Source organism: Sinocyclocheilus rhinocerous, unplaced genomic scaffold (assembly GCF_001515625.1).
Source record: "Sinocyclocheilus rhinocerous isolate Xijiao unplaced genomic scaffold, SAMN03320098_v1.1 scaffold487, whole genome shotgun sequence".
In the NCBI taxonomy this organism is placed as follows: Eukaryota; Metazoa; Chordata; class Actinopteri; order Cypriniformes; family Cyprinidae; genus Sinocyclocheilus; species Sinocyclocheilus rhinocerous.
Window position 1 is genome coordinate 272,433 of NW_015662061.1, and position 15,319 is coordinate 287,751.

Sequence of the window (15,319 nt, forward strand, 5' to 3'; positions counted from 1 at the left end):
ATCAGATAAATACGTACATGTGTTCTTTGACCATGAAGCCTTGACTGAAACGTGCACTGACGTAAGCGGCATTTCTGCTTTTTCTTGTTACTGCCACCAAACTTGGGCTTGTCCATGCAGAAGTCGCATTTGCCACAGTCGTCTTCACGAAGACACGCAACACACTGCCGGCACATCCTGCGATTGCGTTTCTTCGCAACCTGAAATCAAGAGTAGACAGAGAAATTGTGCTCTTCCGTTAATAAAGGGCAGATTTTTTGAGATGTAATAAAAACAGAACTAAAGCGGTTTTATGAGCTCAGCAATAACCAGGAAAAGAATATTCCATGTCCAATTCGTAATATGTTCAAAACATGTAAAGCCTGACATATGAAATAATAGTTTGACAATGAAATGAAACAGTTTATTGACACTTTATAGACAAAATGTTGACAGTCTGCATATGTATTTTTGTTGATTACCATGACACATCAGGCTTTTATAGCTTATATATTGTTATGAAGGGGAATATAGAGCTCAGAGAGCAGAAATATGCAATTTGGTGCAGTTGCTGATATTTATATGGCCAAACAGTAAGATGAAATTATGCTTGGAATGTAAATATAACAGTATAGCAGACTACTTATAGAAAACGCATACAAATATTAGCTGTTGCTCTATATCTCCCAATAATATGTCATAGTAAGATGACATTAAAATGCTTACTGTACAATTATGGCAAAAGCTCTGTAGTTTTTATTGTGGAAAGCAAAACATATAATGCAATGAAATACAATGATGAACAAATAAACATTCCTCAAAATCCTTATGTGTAATATTTGATACTCACAATTTAACATCTAAAAAATTGTGCATGTACCTAAGTTGCTTCAGTCCAGTAAGTGTTCATCTTGAAATATTACTAACAATCTGAAGTTATTCTTACATCTAGTTTATAAAAATCTGTGAAGAACACATGAAGGTGGATCATGTCTATCAATCAGAAGTCAGAAGGCACGTAGAAGATTGTCTACAACAGGTTTTCCAGCAATGTTTTGATCATGGTGATAATTTAGAGGTATCAAATATGATGCAGAAGGCTTTATATGGTTAAAAACATCCCATGCCACAATCATTAGCAGACTCAAAAAAACAAATAAATACAAAATAAAAATAAAACACCAAAAAAGATTAATGTCTGTTGGGTTGAGAATGTGCTGCTGAATCACTCACCGAGTCATCATCATCATCATCATCATCATCACCATCAGGGACAAAATCCTAAATAACACACACAATAAAAACCTGGATGAGTATTTTAAGCTTAGTACTTTTCCCGAATATATTGCGATTTCTGCACTAGAAGCAGCACATAATGAATCAGCCAGACTCATGAATGAGTAACCATACACTGAACCCATTTACATTGTAAAGGCTTGAAGTATGCAATATATGTGAAAAAAAAAAAAAAAGATTTAGCTCCATAAAGCATGTACACTCACCATTTTTAACATTTTCTTGTATTTGGGATGTTGTTTCTGCAGGAGACAGAGTGACGTTATGTTTAGGTGTGAAGTAGTTCAGCTATATGAATTTTTTGATGATCTTTGGCAATGCTTTTGTGTACGCTGCAGTTTCACGTTTCAACCCAAAAATGCAACGAATGTGTCTATATGACGTTATGTGATTATTAAAGTATGCAATATATGTGAAAAAAAAAAAAAAGATTTAGCTCCATAAAGCATGTACACTCACCATTTTTAACATTTTCTTGTATTTGGGATGTTGTTTCTGCAGGAGACAGAGTGACGTTATGTTTAGGTGTGAAGTAGTTCAGCTATATGAATTTTTTGATGATCTTTGGCAATGCTTTTGTGTACGCTGCAGTTTCACGTTTCAACCCAAAAATGCAACGAATGTGTCTATATGACGTTATGTGATTATTATTACCAGCATTTGTTTTCTTGGATGTTTTGTTTTCCCAACCTCCCACTGATCCTGCCCCACCTTGAAAATAATAATAATAAAAAACATACAAAAGCATAATAAAAATGAAGCAAAGGAAATATGATAACTAAGGTGTTATATTCAACAGAATCGGAAATAAAGGGAAAGTAAGTTACTAGAAAAGAGAATAAAAGAATGCTAGCAGAGAAATCAAGGATAATCTGGACTTTGTTCAGCAACTTATGGAGAACAAACAACAGTTTTGGCTCATATATTGGGAGCAGAAAAAAAGGGAAATTAGGTTGTGTTAGTTCAGATGTTAAAACGCAAAAGTATCGCCAAAGCCTTATACCTCTCATAGAGCTGACATGAACACAGACGCAGCAACACTGCCTCACTTCCACTTCACAATATCAACAACAACACAGCACAGATGAGGAAGAAAGGCCATGCATGGACTTTCTGGCAAGTACAATTTAATAAAAAAAAGCTTTTTTAACCTTCCATGTGCAGTCTTGCATTAAAAAAAACATATACGTATATAGCACTGAGACATGGGAAAAATCATGTCTCAAAATATGACCTGCCTCTAGTTTAGAAAACAATGACATTTCCAATTTGAAATGAATCAGAGATGATTACTAGAATATTCTAAAAAAAAAAAAATGCACTAATTTTATATTTTTTTTTTATTTATATTTTTTTCTGTTATCAACTATATTCCTCACTACTCTTCATTCCAGAACACAACTCAATACTTTATATAGAAAATATATAAAAATTATACAAATATCCTAAATACATAAAATGTTTTATTTTTATTAAACTATAAAATATTTAAATATTATTACATAACTTAATATAATATAACTAATAATAATAATATTACTAATATATAATATAAAATATATTAAACTTAAATTAAATATAAACTACAGTAAACTCAAAAACAACTTTTGGATATTTAAAGAAACATTACTACTATGTCCTGGCACTAGGTAGCAAAAAGAACAAGAAAAAGGAAAAAAATAAAAATAAAGCTGCTGCATTGAATACATGTGTGATACAAAAAAAAAAAAGATTTTGTTAACACTGTCATCTGCCAACACAAGGTGTCAGATGTTGTGTTTCTCCAACAGCTGGACTGAGAATCAGTTTGAAACGGTCCTATATTTTCAATGGATTCATTTATCAAAGTTGAGTGTCAATATATATGATACATTTTGGACATGACAGAACACATTGTTTTATCTGCCGGTGAGATTCAGAGATGGAAAAACACATTTAAAATAGAAGCAGCAGGACCACAACGTACATAAATAACTTAATCTAATCCAAAACCATTTCTGCCACATAAACGTTTTGTTTTATCCCAGTATCAAGAATGGTACATACCTTCCTAAACACAATATTTGGAGGAGAGTGCTTCTTGTCTGCTGCAGAAATGAGAAATAAAGAAATTAGACAATACAAATCACACAAATATCATACTTATCCTCTGCTGCTGGCTGAAATGAAGGGTGTAATTACAAATTCACATACATTTAGGCCTACATCTGTAGCACATTATGTCTCCGATCTTCTGAGCAGGAAATTGGCAGCCACAGCTTTCACATTCACTGAAGAAAGACAAACAACTCAGATTTTATGATGGTAAATTTAAGGACTTTTTAAGACTAAGTAAAAAAAATTTAAAGAATAACTTGAAGGGAGCACAATACGTCAATAAGTTCTCTAAATGTAAATATCTAGGGAGCACAAAATGAGTTGTATTAGCAACACTTCAGAGTTTGAAAACGCTACTTTAAACATATTCATTACCATACCATTACCAAACACCAGTTAAGTAATCAGATTGCTTTTTTCAAGTAACAAGTAACGCAAGAAACTATCTGAGTTACATTGTTTTCCCATTTATTCACTGAAACCTCTCCTGTCCTGTGTTGAGATAAATTGGTAGTGAGGTGAAGACCAGAGGCACGAGGTTCTTCAGCCTGAGGCTTATTCATTTCACTTCTGGTGTGAAAGGGCTTTTACAGTTGCAAAATATAGAACTTTTGGGGTTTTTGTTATTAAAAATAAATAAGCAAGCCCTGCCCAGGAATGCAAAAGTAACGTAATGCATTATTTTCCATAAAAAGTAACTAAGTAATGCAATTAGTTACTTTTTTTATGGAGTAACGCAATATTGTAATGCATTACTTTTAAAAGTAACTTTCCCCAACACTGTTCATTACTTAATAATTACACAAACAATTGCTTATTAACCACTAGAATATGGAATTTTTAGTGTACCATCTGATCAAACTGCAAAAAACAAAAAAAACAGATTTTCTTTTGTCTTGTTTTCCAGTGTAAATGTCTGAAGTTTTCTGTGAAACTGATCAAAATGAAGTGAGTTTGAGATTAAAACAAGAACAAATACCTGCCAATGTGCTCAGAAAAACTCAACTTAATTCAAGGGGAAAGCAAGTTTTGTTAATTTTGTTTCTCAGAAAACAAGAATTAATTTTCTTCATTTTGCATCCCTAGTAAATGTATCTTGATTTAAGGATGTTTAGATATTAATTTTTTGCAATGCATGCTTTGCAGACTTTCTGATTTAATTTGTGGAAGGGCGATTAAAGCGACTTTTTAAAGGGGTCCTATTATGCTTTTTCACTTTTTGAATTTTAGCCAGTGATATTGTGTACGTTTGGGCATAAAAAAGATCTACAAAGTTACAAATCTCAAAGTCCACTCCAAAGGGAGATATTTTGTTTTTAAAAATCCCTTTTCAAGAACTACAACAAACGGCTCGTTTGAACTGGATGCAATGTTAAAACATTTGTGAACGTCCTAGTTAAAAGTAGAGCATACAAAATAGACTTTCTAGGTGGTATGAAATGAGTCAGATTTGTTCACCTGAGCAGAGAAAGACTTTCCTTTAGGGTCACTGTTCCATTAAGCGTAGTCTCCGGAAAATTTGGTGAATTTACAATCTGATCTGAGAACGTATCCTGAGTTTTTGTAGGGCTAATGGGCTCCAGAGAAGGACAAAGCCAGAGTCGAAGGGGCGGTTCAGTGCCATCTTTCCCAGGTTCAGTTGAGGAAACAATCTGTTGGGAAACATTACCCACTTTTACAGCTGGAGAGTGAACGAAATTCCGTGTCACCGATGTGTCGATACTGAGCGGCGAGACCCTTGTGAGGCGCGGAGGGCTGTGAAATTCGGCGTTGGGGGTCTTGGAGAGGCTGCTGCCCCCTGCAGGTGAGACGGGGATGAGTCGGGGTCTTTGAGATGTTGATGTCGAGTTGTGAATGATGCTCTGGGGTTTTCTGGGTAAAACCTCAGGCGTGCGGCGGGGTGGATCTGGGACAGGAATGGCAGTTCCTGATGTGGGACTTGAACGCGTTCTTTCCCGTAGAGAACGAACAGTCTACATATCCCAAACAACCACATAGGAAAGAAGAAAGTGTTTCAAAAATATTGTAATAATATCATATATGATTAAATTAAAAGATTGAAGAAGATAAAATTAATTTACTCCTAAAATTCTGGAAATTTTATTCCTGGTTATTTAGAAAAGTAGCAATCTTAGCAAGCACAACTAATTAAAGCGTTTAAACAAAAATGTTGATTTTATATTAAATAATAAAAATCACAAAAACATCCTATAAATATACAAACATATAAAAAATACATTAAAAGTAATAACTGAGATTTAATAACAACTCAGCAGCAAATCAGCAAATCAAAGCATATTAGAATGAATTCTGAAGGATCAAGACTGGAGTAAAAAAAATTCAGCTTTGCATCACAGGAAATAATTACATTTTAAATTATATTGCAACAAACGAGTTATTTTAAACTGAAATAATATTTCACAATATTACTGTTTTTACTGTATTTTTGATCAAATAAATGCATCCATAGTGCATACAAATTATTCACTCTACAGTGCAAATAAACTCTAAATCAAGACAGATTGCTACACAAACCTTAGTTTTAGGGAGATCTGCATGCAATCCTTTCTTGAAATCTAAACGAGTAAGTCCATGTCTAACATTTCTGGCAATCGGAGGCCGACCTCTGCGTCGCTTTACTTTTGGACTGTGAGAATATGAAAAGTACGAAAGTCAGTTTATCAACTGAACATGATCAACAGGTGTGATATAATTATCAAATGTGATTTATTTTCAAATGGATTTAAATATATATATTTTAAAAAGGGTCCAAAAGTGTGAGACTTTTTAAAGGGGTCCTATTATGCTTTTTCACTTTTTGAATTTTAGCCAGTGATATTGTGTACGTTTGGGCATAAAAAAGATCTACAAAGTTACAAATCTCAAAGTCCACTCCAAAGGGAGATATTTTGTTTTTAAAAATCCCTTTTCAAGAACTACAACAAACGGCTCGTTTGAACTGGATGCAATGTTAAAACATTTGTGAACGTCCTAGTTAAAAGTAGAGCATACAAAATAGACTTTCTAGGTGGTATGAAATGAGTCAGATTTGTTCACCTGAGCAGAGAAAGACTTTCCTTTAGGGTCACTGTTCCATTAAGCGTAGTCTCCGGAAAATTTGGTGAATTTACAATCTGATCTGAGAACGTATCCTGAGTTTTTGTAGGGCTAATGGGCTCCAGAGAAGGACAAAGCCAGAGTCGAAGGGGCGGTTCAGTGCCATCTTTCCCAGGTTCAGTTGAGGAAACAATCTGTTGGGAAACATTACCCACTTTTACAGCTGGAGAGTGAACGAAATTCCGTGTCACCGATGTGTCGATACTGAGCGGCGAGACCCTTGTGAGGCGCGGAGGGCTGTGAAATTCGGCGTTGGGGGTCTTGGAGAGGCTGCTGCCCCCTGCAGGTGAGACGGGGATGAGTCGGGGTCTTTGAGATGTTGATGTCGAGTTGTGAATGATGCTCTGGGGTTTTCTGGGTAAAACCTCAGGCGTGCGGCGGGGTGGATCTGGGACAGGAATGGCAGTTCCTGATGTGGGACTTGAACGCGTTCTTTCCCGTAGAGAACGAACAGTCTACATATCCCAAACAACCACATAGGAAAGAAGAAAGTGTTTCAAAAATATTGTAATAATATCATATATGATTAAATTAAAAGATTGAAGAAGATAAAATTAATTTACTCCTAAAATTCTGGAAATTTTATTCCTGGTTATTTAGAAAAGTAGCAATCTTAGCAAGCACAACTAATTAAAGCGTTTAAACAAAAATGTTGATTTTATATTAAATAATAAAAATCACAAAAACATCCTATAAATATACAAACATATAAAAAATACATTAAAAGTAATAACTGAGATTTAATAACAACTCAGCAGCAAATCAGCAAATCAAAGCATATTAGAATGAATTCTGAAGGATCAAGACTGGAGTAAAAAAAATTCAGCTTTGCATCACAGGAAATAATTACATTTTAAATTATATTGCAACAAACGAGTTATTTTAAACTGAAATAATATTTCACAATATTACTGTTTTTACTGTATTTTTGATCAAATAAATGCATCCATAGTGCATACAAATTATTCACTCTACAGTGCAAATAAACTCTAAATCAAGACAGATTGCTACACAAACCTTAGTTTTAGGGAGATCTGCATGCAATCCTTTCTTGAAATCTAAACGAGTAAGTCCATGTCTAACATTTCTGGCAATCGGAGGCCGACCTCTGCGTCGCTTTACTTTTGGACTGTGAGAATATGAAAAGTACGAAAGTCAGTTTATCAACTGAACATGATCAACAGGTGTGATATAATTATCAAATGTGATTTATTTTCAAATGGATTTAAATATATATATTTTAAAAAGGGTCCAAAAGTGTGAGACCACTAGTGAAAATGCTTATATTGAGCATTTTTTAATTTAATAAAACATTTAATTGCAAATATTCAGCACAACAGTTTGAGTGAAAAGTCAACTAAAAAATGTAAATACAAAGTTCTGTCATGAAACTCTAGATGGCGCAGGCCGATAGGTTCTAACTCGATCTGACATAATGACATCACTATTCACGTGACGTAGCTGATTGTTTTTTTTTGTGCAAGCAGCCAATGAGCTTGCTGCTCAAACATTCAAATACTCTGCTAGTGCTCGCTGTAGCAGTGGCAACATGCTTCAGAAACCCTTCACCTTCCCCAGCTCCACCTGTATAGATCTGATACGGGGTGCTTTATGTATGTTTTATATGGGGTCGTCTCATACAGTGCCGTGAAAAGGTTTTTGCCCCCTTCCTGTTTTTTTTATTTTTTGCATATTTGTCACACTTAAAAGATTCAGATCATCAAACCAATTTGAATATTATGCAAAGATAATGCAAGTAAATACAAAATGCAGTTTTTAAATGATAATTTCATTTATTAAGGGAAAAAAGCTGTCCAACCAAGCCCGGCCCTACGTGAAAAATTATTTGCCCCTCCTCTTAAATCATGAAAGAACTGTGATTAACCACATTATTTTAGAAAGCAGGGTGGCACAACCAGCAATTACTTTTTCACGTAGTGCCAGGCAGGTTTGGACAGCTTTTTTCCCTTAATAAATTAAATCATAATTTCAAAACTGCAGTTTGTATTTACTCAGGTTATCTTTGTGTAATATTAAAATAAGTTTGATGATCTGAAAGTGTGACAAATATGCAAACAATTAAAAAAACAGGAAGGGGGCAAAAACTTTTTCACACCACTGTATATGTTATATGTGCAGCAGCAGTATTTCTTACATGCTCACAGCAGCATGTCATGGATGTACTGGCAGTAGCAAGTCTCGGTACTTTCTCTGCAACAGCAGCAGCAGCAGTGTAGCAGATCTATTCTGTCAAGACCAAACACGTTGACACTGCCATGTATATTACCATGCTAAACTCTCCCGAGAGTTGTCATGGCAGAAATGCATTTCTGAATCTCTTCATATTTGGACTGTCTTCTTTTTGGATTAACGAAAGCAGTGCTGAAGATGACATGAACAAAACTTCATAATCATATTCTACAGCACGATTTGAGGAGCTTCAAATGGAAGCAAGAAAATCTTACCTGTACAAATCTTTACAAAAGAAAATTTAGTAATTATTATTTATATATTGAATCATTTAAATATGTTTTAAATATTATATTTTACTAAATAATGCATTTTATTTTTAACTTATAAATAATAAACATGAAAGCAACAATATTTTATTGCCACATCATATTTGATGCTAAATTTAATGTCTAAACTCTCACGATGTTTAGGGCTGGGTGATAAAATAACGATAATTATCACAATATATTTTCCCTCGATAGAATGATAACACATGCTCAATATAATGTTCTGATCGCCCCCAGGTGGCTGGACCCAGTATATGCCATAAACCCCACCCTCTCCATGTAAATCTAATGGGACTTGAGACCAACTAAATAATCAAATTACACTTCAAATAATTTTTTCCAAAGATGGTTTCCGTCATTTTAGGTAGTTCTTATCACGCTGATGTATATTCAAGTGTTCGTTTTTCTAATAAGTTTGCTTTTAGTTAGTTATTTGATGCTATAAAAATGGGGTGTGGTGTCATGATTGTGAGCTTGCGATTGGGTCGGCAGGAGTTTGGCCGAGACTTTGATACCGTGGCTCCACCTCACGATCAATACAGCACAGACTCTGGCTCCAAATGAAAAAATCATTTTCGCAAGATGACAGCGCCAATACTGAGATGTTTTGGCTTCACGTTTCTATAGTGGAAGGAAGTGGAGACGCGTCGTCCATCTTTTTTTTTTTTACAGTATTTGGACTCAATAAGTGGCAGCGTTGCTCAAAACCATAGGTTATGTCAGTGGGGGGGGGTCTATAGCATTTTTTTTTAAATTTATACTAAATGTATTTAGGCTAATGTTTTTCATACAAATATCATAAAAACCATATACGCAGTTACATTTTACCATGGTAATGAGGTGCTATGTGTGTTTTTACCTTTGTTTATCATGATCTAATTGTATGATACTGTAGAGGACCAATGGTTAATTTTGATAAAAGTAGAGCTCTAACTCAAACAGTTAGAATATTTACATTTTTACAATATTTTACCTCTAAATTTTACCCTATAGGTTGTTACAATTTTTACAGATGTTACTGTTTTTGTTAATGAACACAAATTTACATCTGCTTCGTGCCATCGAAGTCAGGGGACATAAACCTGTTTCATGATTTGAAACAATATCACCCGCTAGAACATGCAGAAACCAAGAAATTAATTTCTCTATTAAGATATTTTGTTAATGAAAACAGACTGATTTACTTACTCATGCATATATCGATGTAGAAAATAAATATTATTATAAATGTTTTGAATGTTGTACCTCATATTTGTGAAATGTTCACCTATTTGAAAAGTGTTTGTCATGTTCTGACAAAAAAAAAAAAGTAATTTAAAACCACAATTAAATCAGGTCTGGTTTCTACATATTTCACTCAGGAGAAGAAATCTGCCTTTAAACTTGTAAATAAATAAAAATTTAACATGTATCATGATAATTATTGATATCGACTGATATTTTGGCCATATCGCCCAGCCCTATATACAATACAGTTGCATTGTTGTACTGTGACATATTGTGACATGATATATTGTTGCACCTCTAACACAAACTATAAAACATCACACTAAATGTAAACAAAAATGAGGTATAAGCACATACACGTCATCATTGGTCTTCATAATGATCCGTTCACTGCTCTTGACACCCTCACCACCATCATACTCAGGAGAAGAAATCTGCCTTTAAACTTGTAAATAAATACAAATTTAACATGTATCATGATAATTATTGATATAAAAATTTTATCGTGATAATTTTTTGGCCATATCGCCCAGCCCTATATACAATACAGTTGCATTGTTGTACTGTGACATATTGTGACATGATATATTGTTGCACCTCTAACACAAACTATAAAACATCACACTAAATGTAAACAAAAATGAGGTATAAGCACATACACGTCATCATTGGTCTTCATAATGATCCGTTCACTGCTCTTGACACCCTCACCACCATCATCTTCATCCTCCTCCATTGGCTTCAGCCAATCAGGTGCCGATTCGGGCGTCACCTTTCCAGGCATGTTGTTCCCCAATGCATTATCCACACCGTCAGTAACGTCGTCTGCTTCAATCGGCACAGTCTCTTCCGGTTTCGTCGTCTCCGGTTCAGCTGAGGCCCTGTTCAGCTCATCCGTCATATCTGATCCCGTTCTCTGGCCTTGAGGCCTCTGTATTACTAGTAGATTTGCGAGACCAATGGTTTTAAGCCATGCAAGGAAGAGTTCGGATGTTGAACCGCCAGCTCACATTTTTAAATAGGAAAAATACCTTTGTAGTCCATAGAAATTGGAAGTATAAATTTCATCTCAAAAAGTTATGAAGAGCTTGGGTTGCATGAAATGTCAAAAATCCAATGTTTCATCCATGATTTACTGGTTATGAATCATACCTGTAAAGAAAAAGCAGATGTGAAGAACAAAAATAATTACTTATTTTTAAAATTAATTAATTATTATAGATGCAATAAAACTATTATTATAGTTTTTCTGCCAACATGGTCATTTTTGCTGCTTAATGGATTTCTAAAGACATACTGAATTTCTAAAGACATACTTTGTATTGAGATGAATTCCAAACCAATCACACACACATACAGCTTAACATTGTCACTGATGATTTAAGAAACTGCCAAAGAGAAATATGATTTTTTTTACGTAATTGTATCACGATCTGCATACCAATAAAACATTTAAGCAATAGTTTCTAAGAAAGTCTTTCCCAATGCAACGTAACCGATGTAAATAAAACCCTTCTATTAAATTAGGCCACTGCAAAGACTCAAGCTAGCAGAAACACGATAGACTAGCATGAAGGAGAATATTTATAGAACGGGGCTGAAACGAGCAGTTGCCATGGTGACAGAATTGCAGCGAGTCCAGCAGCGACGGCAGGGAAGTCGATACAAATGGGCTGAGATCATTCGATATCTGCAATGCAGCGCAATTACTATGGCAAAGAAATGCGCTACAGTGCAGCAAGCAGCCAGCGTTTGTTAAAGTTTAATGGAAAACACTTCATTTCCCGAAACCCTAATTATAAAACCAACCAGACCAACTGTTTAAAGGGGTCATATATGATGCGATTTCAAGTTTTCCTTTCTCTTTGGAGTGTTACAAGCTGTTCGTGAATAGATAAGATCCCTAAAGTTGTAAAGACTAAAGTCTCAAACCCAAAGAGATATTCTTTAAAAAAGAAACTACTTTGTTTGGCCTTCCAAAAGTGGACAACTAGAAATCAGTGGTTAAGTTGTATTTACAACACTGTTCCAGAACAGTTCAAACCAAATATTCAGATGTGTGCAGCGCATTTTATGGAGGACGAGGACTGTTTCCTGGGAGAGTAGCCTACATTGCCGGTGATGTTTACACGGCGCGATGCAACGCAACGCGTAAAAGGACGTTTCATTATAATGGGTTTTATTGGTTTCGTCTCGTCGCGCCGGGACATGGCATCACAATATGGTAAGGGGAGTAACATTTCTGTCACACGATTGAGGAATTCGGCCAATCACAACGCACTAGATAGCTGGCCAATCAGAGCACACCTCGCTTTTCAGACCGATGAGCTTTGTAAAAATCGATGCGTTTCAGAAAGGCGGGGCATAGAGGAGAAACAATAATGTACAGTATGTGGAAAATAATGTGTTTTTTTAACCTTAAACCGCATAAACACATTGCATTACACCAAATACACAAAATAATGTTCTTTTCTAGCAACGTCATATGACCCCTTTAATACAACTGCCGTTTATGAAAACTACTGAAAGGCTGACCAAGGTAATAAGCACTTTCACAATTATAAGAACAATACAAACCTGACAAAATAGATGTAATCAACATGTCAGTATTAATCTAATCTCGCTGTGGGTTTTACTTTAAATCAGGGTCACAGGGTGATTTGTTTAGTTAAAAATATGGATTGAGTAAGACGATTTCTTGATAAGTCAGTAAGTAACTCAACGAATCGATTCAGTGACATTAAAATCTCAAATGCTGAACTAGCCATTTGAACTAGTGAGCTCTCATATAGCCAAAAAAGTAACAAATACAGCAGCTCATTATCAACACAACTTTATCTTTTCTAGTAACTACTAATAAGAAAATGTACCAAACTAATTTTTAGTCAATTAGTCGAAAAGTTCCTCATCTTTATATGTACGATAATTTTCTAAAACTGTGGAACAAATAAAAAATTATTTTTTAAAGTTTCAATATGTTTCATCAGTAATTATCAAACTCCATTCAATGTAGTCACAAAATGCAATATTTGTAATGAGATGTTAATGTCTGCAAACACTTGCAAACAGCACATTTCTCTATAGACATTGTTGCAAAATATAGTTTGACTTAGCTGCTATAAAAATACAGAACTGTGTACACGAATAAATCACAATGAACTGAAAAGCAAATTCATTTAGTTATTAATCGATCTATAAAATTGTCTCAGTTACACTCAAGAGAACATGCTTAAAAACATAAATGTTAAAAAGAATGATAAAAACAAAAATACTTTAAACAACATTAACTGTTTTCCTTTTGATGTGACGCAATAGAAAGAAAAACGTTCGTTTGCATTTTGATTACACGACCATCAGATCAGTGTTTATGATCATTAAGGTTGGGATTGTTGTGTTGTTGCTCTGGCAGTGTTTATGAAAAACTGCAGTGCGAGATAAAATAGTTCTTCATGGTCAATTTTTCAAATACACATTTTAGTATGTCCCAAGAACTGAACATATTCTGCACTGTGCATTATACTTATTTAGATGCCTTGTGGAATATGCTAAAAGTGGACAATGCTGTATTATTATTATTATTATTATTATATGTTAGTAATGCAATTTTATTGACATCGGTGAAGCTTTTATTGATGTTATATTTTTTTAATTACGTGACACACTAATAGAAATTGATTTGTTTGTTCTCGTGGTCATTATTCGTACCGATAGATCGCGCAAAAAGCGCGTAAACAATTCGCTGAAACGGAATTAAATAGCGCGGTGCAACTTTTTAGCGCAAATTAACTTAACTAACTTAAAACTAAAGTTATAGTTTGTGCAATTTCCTATAATTTCTACCTCTAAAAATGACCTGTGAGCAAAATAAACAGATCGTAATAAATCGACACGAGTTTCGCCAGCCTCCATTACAGATCGCTAGAGTGAGGAATGCTGTCCCGACGTGCGATCAAAAACACGTCCGATTTAACGACATTACTATCAAACATCACGCGTTTTGTACGCGCATTTAATTGACAATGTCCCTTATTAATTGTGGCAGATTTTAAAGACACGATAAGTTTATTTTGCACGACTCTAAAACGTCCATTTCGTTGTGCTGAATGAGCTCAAGCAGCCCCCCCTTCACTGTTGACCCTCCCCTTCCACGCTCCCCATTGCTTTCAGCGATGCAGCCTCGCAAACGACTTTCCGAACGCTTTCTCCTGCACAGAACCACGCCGATCTTTCGACTCTTTTACTACAGCGATATATCGAAGTTCTGACGTTGTGTGCGTTTTATAAGAACGCGTTTTTGCCGTTGCACGAAAACAGCGCATCGAAGACTTGCAGCATTTTGACATTCTTACCTCATCGCGTCTCGCGCAGTCGATCGGCTCGTTCATCTGCGCCTCGTTCTCTCCGTCTCCGATCAGCGATACTTTCGGCGAACTACTGCGCATGTGCTGACTCAAGCATCGTAGGAATCCTGGCTGAGGTGTCGAATAATTAAATTTAGCGGTAGATCAGTCGGTCGGTCAGCGTTCAGAGTCCTTGCAATAATACTCGCCTTTAGTGTAAAACAATAATAAAGCTAGATCATCAGTAACTGTAGTTATTCGGAGTTTGTCTGTTGGTCTTTTTGATAAGCGTGTACGAATATAAATAATATCGCCGACTCGCGCATCGCTACAGCAAATTCTAACATTATTTTCAACGAGACGCACCATCGTTCTTCATCTTAGATTAATAACACCAGATTTAAAATTTTGAATACAAAGAAATTTAGAATCTATATCCGAAAGGGACTTTATTTATTTATTTGAATTACGTTTAACTTCTCAAATTTAAACGCCAAAAATGATCAGGGTCAAATAAATATGTCTTTGCCAATATTATAACTGATAATAATTTGGCTGAGATGTAATATTAAACATTTCGCGGTTCTAGAGAAAGAGGCACTTTAACATTTACTCTCTAATAGGGTTTTTCCGACTTATCTGTTGGTAATCGCCATTCTAATTCTTAATCATTTATGAAAAGTGAAATGCATTAACGTTACCTCAGAATCGCGCCATTCCAGTCATAGGTCGTTGATGATGCTG

The 15,319-nt window shown here is 35.0% G+C and overlaps 1 protein-coding gene across 1 annotated transcript in view; it reads right to left on the minus strand.

Moving 5' to 3' along the window:
* LOC107727404 (uncharacterized) overlaps positions 1-14,624 on the minus strand; it is a 19,665-nt gene extending 5,041 nt beyond the window's left edge. The window contains exons 1-13 of the mRNA XM_016537266.1: positions 14,585-14,624; positions 11,267-11,387; positions 10,859-11,174; positions 10,593-10,673; positions 7,507-7,618; positions 6,442-6,944; positions 4,831-4,866; positions 3,469-3,545; positions 3,322-3,362; positions 1,930-1,986; positions 1,735-1,770; positions 1,213-1,260; positions 18-200 (exon numbers count right to left, since the gene is read on the minus strand). Coding sequence (XP_016392752.1) covers positions 18-200; positions 1,213-1,260; positions 1,735-1,770; positions 1,930-1,986; positions 3,322-3,362; positions 3,469-3,545; positions 4,831-4,866; positions 6,442-6,944; positions 7,507-7,618; positions 10,593-10,673; positions 10,859-11,174; positions 11,267-11,303 — 1,527 coding nt within the window. The 5' untranslated portion in view covers positions 11,304-11,387; positions 14,585-14,624. The remainder of the gene's footprint in view (positions 1-17; positions 201-1,212; positions 1,261-1,734; positions 1,771-1,929; positions 1,987-3,321; positions 3,363-3,468; positions 3,546-4,830; positions 4,867-6,441; positions 6,945-7,506; positions 7,619-10,592; positions 10,674-10,858; positions 11,175-11,266; positions 11,388-14,584) is intronic.
* Positions 14,625-15,319: the final 695 nt, after the last annotated feature.